Raw genomic sequence first — 6,297 nt, 5'->3', positions numbered from 1 at the left:
CGTCCATTTGAGTTCCACAAAATATAAAAGATTAGTCTTCGTAATTGAGTGCAGATGATACCTAATTTACGCCAAAAAAATCGACAACTTAAATATGTGGTCATTTTTTATATCATATGATTCCTATCACATCGCATCACATATTGTTAATAATGGGAATGTGACAACCCTTTCAACGTTTTAAGGTAAAACCGACTTCTAAAAAATAAATGCTTATTATGCATCGAGAGCTACAATTTTACTAGCATCCCTTGTTAATATATAACATGTTTTCTTTCTTTCTCTCGAGGCAATATAACCTAATGGCTAATTTAAAGTGAACAATGTCATTAGTTTTTTTTAAAGCAATCATCATTCATTACTTTTTTTTTTTTTGACAAAAAAAAAAGAGATTTATTAAAATATCAACTTTTAATTTGTACAATTTACATTTGCTCACGTTAGATGACCAAAGTCCAAAATTGAACTTTGAAGTCCTATTTCTTTGACTTTCATGCTAGCTAGTGTCAGAAAGTTATTTTGTCATGAACAATAAAATAATACTCTATAAAATTAAATTAATACATTACGTTGTTGTCATGCACATCAAGTGTCTTTATTTATAAATAGGTTAGTTGATTGGTATATTCCTTATTAGATTAGATCCCAAGTTCATATTTATCTAGAGTAACTTCACATTTGATTAACGTAAAATGAAATCCACGAGTGTTCCCTCCTCGGTTGGAATAGTTCCTGAAGTACTGACCTTTGATAACTATGAAAGATGGAGTGTTCTTATGAAAAATTATCTGATGGGGCAAGGTCTGTGGGATGTTATCAGTGGTGATTCTGCTGAGGCTTTCTTGGAAGAGAATTCTGAAGCATTGAAGCACTTGAGCAACAAAAAAGGCAAAAAGTTTGAAGCCACCCCAGATATTGAGCAAGGTTAGTATCTAGTCTAATCTAAAAGTGATATACCTTTACTCCAGAATTATGTGTGTCCTTAACTTTTTTTTTTTGAGGGAAGTATCCTTAAATTATTCAAAAATTAGTCCTCGCTTCGGTATTTTTCAACGACCGTTACCGGTCATTAACATTTTTAAGATTGATTAAACCGACTTAAAAAAATGATTGAACCGATTTTAAAAGTGCCAGCAACAGTTAACTACCGCTGAAAATTATCGAACGGCAGTTAACTGCCGCTGATACAGATTCAGCCGCTGCCGTTCATACAAGGAATAATCAATTTTAAAAAGGAGAAGAGCATATTTTAAATTATTATTGTATCTCTTCTAGCCCATGTCCCCAATGGGCCTCTGTTTTGTACTAAACTGCACTCCTCAATTTTTTTTTTTAAAAAAAATGAAGACAAATTTTATTTTTTGAAAAATTGTGAAGCCTAATTTGATTTTTGACAAAAATAAAAAACAACTTTTGCTATGAACCCCTATCTTTGTCCTAAATGAACCCCTATCATAAAAAGGGCAATCTACTCTCTCCCCCTCTCTTTATTACCTAATTAAAAACATATTTATCATCATGAATTATCATCATTAGCCCTATGACTTTGTTGATTTATCAAAAATATTATAAATGAACGGTGCTATATGGTGCGAAGCTTTGTTCGCACAAAATGCACGACCGCTTGTTTACCTGTTTTTTTTGTACAATTTTGTTTTAATTATTTTAAAAATGAAATGTGCTCCCCCATAGTATCTAGCATAACTGCCATTGCATATGACTTTAAAAATAAAAAATAAAAGCTGTCATTGCATAGAAGAGAAGAGAGAGATGAAGCACCAGAAAGCCTTGAAAAAGTTATGGGAAATGGTGGCATTTACTTTACTTTTTAGAAATTCAGTTTAACTAGTTGGATTTTAAAAACAAATAGAATATTGACCATTCGTTAAAATTTGTGCAAGTGTTTGTCGTGACATTAAGCATTTTTCATTACAGTAGTGCTATATCTCTCGAGAGATTTTGTAGTGAAGGCCTCGCGAACTACTGTATGGCCACTTAAAATCATGCATGCTCGTAAAAAACGGGGTTGTTGTTCCTATAATTTTTGGATGTAGCAGTTAATCAAACAATTATATGAAATCAAATGGACAAAAAGGTGCCAACGCGTCCGCTAAATTCAACGAGTTTTGATTTCTCTTAATCTAGCATTATTGTTTTCATTATAAATATTGAGATTCATTGCCACTAACATAAAATTGTAAATGTCTCTCTTCAGAAATAATCATGTATACACACTCTTTTTCCTGTAATATCTTTTGATAACAATGTAACGGATCGATATGGTAAATATTTCAAAGGACTCGTTGACGCTCACCAAAGTGTTTCTGAAGCTTGTCAAAGAGAGGTTTCATTTAAGATGAAGAATGCAAAAGCTTTGCATATTATTCAACTATCATGTGGACGACAGATTCAGGAAGAGCTTTGTCATTTTGAATTAGCCAAAGATGCATGGAGTCACTTGTCAGTGGTTTATGGCAAAACTTTAAAAATCAATCTAGATAAACTGCAGCAAGGTATGTATTGAAATGTAATTGCTACTTCCTCCTATTTATAGGAAACAATCAATTTTTTAGATTCATTGCTTAATTGTTGTATCCCCTCTGAAATATAGATCAGATACATTAACTATTCAATAAATCTAACAAGTCGATTGTTTGTTATAAATAAGATCGGAGAAAGTATAATATAGAGAACATATAAATACTGCGAGTTGAATTGATTTTCCCTCCGAGATAATTTTAATGCATGTTTAAACGTATAATGGCAGATGATGATGATATAGTTAGCGTGAAACATAAAGAGCTATTCAGGATGGTGGAGAGAGGTGATCTTATTGAAGATATCAAAATAGATCAGAATGTATATGATGATATAACCTCTACTTCAGCTAGGACGCTACTTCACATTGCAGTAAATGCTGGAAATCTGAAAAATGTGGAAATGTTGGTGAGAGAAGGGAGAGATGAGTTTGTAACAAAGCAAGATAGGTATGGGGACACAGCTCTTGCTCTTGCAGCTTGTTATAATGCAAAAATAGATATAGTTAAGTGTATGGTAGATAGCAAAATGGGTCAGATGTTGCTGATGAAGCATAATACAAACGGAGAACTCCCCGTTCATATGGCTGCCGGTAAAGGACACAAAAAAATGACTAGTTTTCTTTACTCAGAAACTCCTGGAGAAGTGTTCAAAAAAGACTCACGATATCGAGTTTTGCTTCTTGACCGATGTATCACGGCCGAAGTATTTGGTAAGCGAGTTTATCGAATTTAAGAGTTGCTATTACAAGGATATGAAATCATTTAAATAATATATGAATTTTAATTTTTTTTCTTCTTATATTTAGAAAAAAAATGATTTCCAAAAAATTTCTCATATAGATTGATAAACAAGCAATAGAAGAATATATAGATTGAATTTCCTCTTGACTTTTCAAATGTGTGGTTCATATGCTAGATGTGGCTTTGAAGTTACTCAAACTTTACCCAGATGATCTATTTCATGAAGCCTCGTATGGTGAAATCAACGACGAAGAACAAAAGGAGGAATCCAACAAGTTCTCCACCTTAGTTTCATTGGCTAAATTTAAATTGCACCCTAATTTTCCAAACAGACGATTCCTTCAACCTGCAAAATACTTCATTTATAATCGTAAGTTTCCAAGATTTACCTTTTATGTATGAAGTGTCTAATATGAACTTGATTTAAAAGTGGATTTAACTATGACTAGTGGATTTTAATAAACTACTTTATTTCTCTTCATTTTTTATTAATATAAAACTATTTTTAACTAAAATTTATAAGGGTTAGCCTTTGAATTATATTTTGAGAGGTTCATATTAGATGTGCAATTTATGCATATCATACGATGATTGATCTATTTCTAAAACAATTTTATTACAGATTTAAGCCTAAAACAATTTGAAGACAACTATGGGATTCCCGAATCCGAAATTTTAGAGTATATACGGTTGATTTATGTCGATAGAAGTGTACATGCGACATCATCTTCTGTAAAATGTTGGTCAGCACCTGGCTTTCTCATGGTTTCGAAGTTTCTGTTTCTGCCTATAAAACTATTGGGTATGTTGATTCCATTCCCCTTACAAATGGATTTGTTTATTTCATTTTTCGATATTTGTGTTATTTTTACTGGATGATTTGTTCATTTGTTCAGATCGACTACTTCATAAATTTGCATACTTGTTGGTTAAAGTTTTCAAGTATCTAGATATATTTGGTAAGTAAAACCAATAACCAATATATTATAATATTTTCCCAAAAAAAAAAAGGTGAACAATACAAGTTGTCAATTATTTGTGTGCAAATTTGTATTTTTCAATATTACTCTCATTTAATTTGATTTTCGGCAATGATTCAAGTACTTATACGTTCCTTTCATTGTGTCAGGAACAAGGGAAATATATGCAAGAAAATATACCTTATATGAAGTTGTGGGAATAATAAAATACTTGATCCAAAATCTTAAAGGATTTAATGGTTTAGGGCTCAGACAAGCTTCAGCACATGAAGCCATGTTATATGCAGCCCAGAATGGAATAATTACATTGATAAATGCTATGAGGAATGCTAATCCTTATCTACTTGCAGTCACTGATAACAGTGGTAGAGGCATACTTTGGTATGCAATTCTGAATCGCAGAAGATATGTTTTCCAACTCATATATTCTCTCAATGGATTGGAGAAGGAGATGATTAAATATCGCACAGACTCGGTTGATAATAATCTGCTGCACATGGCAGCTCTTTTAGTTCCTTCATCTATCCGTGGTGGCATATGGGGTCCTGCTATGCAAGTACAAAGAGAAATTCAATGGTTTAAGGTCATTTGTCTCATCTCTATCTATCTATATATCTATCTGTACGTTTGTCTGTATATCTATCTATCTATAACGGGAACAAACTACATAGCTAGTTGTGAGGCTGAAGTCATGAACTAAAAGTAGATCAAACAAAAGAAATATTGAATTGATGGAACCTTAATTAACAGGTTTAGAATAAAACTCGTGTATGAAAGTGATTTGGTGAAGAAAGAAAGTAATGAGAATTTTGGAGATAAGGAGAGAGATGATAAGCAATCAGAATTTTTATTGAATGATCGATCATATTGATTTTTATGCGATTAAGGACTATTTATAAAACATGGGAATCAACAACTACCTAAAACTAACTAATATTTTGTTATTCAACTAGCAACCTAACTAACTTTGAATCATTTCAACTAAAATCCTCAATTTAAGTTAGTTGTAAATACCATTACCAATATTCATCTAAGGTCTTTAAATGTGCTAATCTTCGAAGGCTTTGTTAGCAAAAATCTGCAAGTTTCAAATCCGTCGTGCAATATTGCTGCTCAAACTTGGTGCCTTGCAAGATCAATTGATGGCTTGCTGTCTACTAGCAATATAATGCCATCTTCTTAGCTTCCTTCAAGTCCATCTCTTCCATTCGACATTGTAGAGGTGTTCAAGAAACATTATTGTTTAAGATAATAGATTGATTTATTGACACTTGCCAAAATTAATTTTTAACATGTTTTCTTGTGTATAATATTAAGATTAAGATCGTTTGAAATCAATACAGGCGGTGGAGGAAGTTGTGCATCCCATGTGCAAGGAAGCCAGAAATGAGGATGGTAAGAAGCCTTATGATGTATTCATTGAAAGCCATGAAGAGCTAGTGAAAGCTGCAGAGAAATGGACAAAAGACACAGCTAGTTGTTATATAGCTGTGGCTTCTCTCGTCCTTACTGTTATGTTTGCAGCAGCCTTTACTATCCCTGGTGGAAACAATCAACAAATTGGTACACCCATCTCCTTAGATCAAAATACATTTAAAATGTTTCTCTTAGCTGATTCGGTATCTATCATCACTTCCGCCACTTCAGTCTTGTTTTTCATTTCGATTCTCACATCGAGTTGCCATGCAATAGATTTCCTCAAGGTCTTGCCCGTGAAGTTAATAACCGGCCTCACACTCCTTCTTTTCTCTGTTTGTTCCATGATGGTTGCATTTTATGCTGCACTTAATATGATCTTAAAGCAAAATCAGACCGGCTCTAGGGTGGTTGTTCTAGGACCCATCTTGTCCCTTGGTAGTGTTCCAGTTTTCATTCTCCTAGCATCTCAGATACGTTTCATCTCGAGGGTTTTATATTTTACGATGAAAAATCGCATTAAGGGATGATATATGCCAGAAATGGTATTTCAAGAAAAGTCTAATGTGAGTGATTGACACTTTGCAAGTGAATAATGTTCTTTTTTGAATATTTCCTTC

At 32.9% G+C, this 6,297-nt stretch overlaps 1 protein-coding gene across 1 annotated transcript; it reads left to right on the top strand.

Annotated features, from left to right (window-relative positions):
* The first annotated feature begins 638 nt into the window (after positions 1–638).
* On the top strand, positions 639–6,297 carry LOC112421736 (uncharacterized). Its single transcript, XM_024783270.2, has 8 exons — positions 639–924; positions 2,298–2,513; positions 2,768–3,250; positions 3,457–3,651; positions 3,904–4,083; positions 4,178–4,240; positions 4,411–4,844; positions 5,605–6,297. The coding sequence occupies exons 1-8, from the start codon at positions 693–695 to the stop codon at positions 6,205–6,207; spliced, it is 2,406 nt and encodes an 801-aa protein (XP_024639038.1). The 5' UTR covers positions 639–692; the 3' UTR covers positions 6,208–6,297.

The sequence above is a fragment of the Medicago truncatula genome, chromosome 5, assembly GCF_003473485.1.
Source record: "Medicago truncatula cultivar Jemalong A17 chromosome 5, MtrunA17r5.0-ANR, whole genome shotgun sequence".
Taxonomy (NCBI): Eukaryota; Viridiplantae; Streptophyta; class Magnoliopsida; order Fabales; family Fabaceae; genus Medicago; species Medicago truncatula.
Note: the sequence above shows the minus strand (reverse complement) of the source record. Positions and strands in the feature narration are given on the sequence as shown.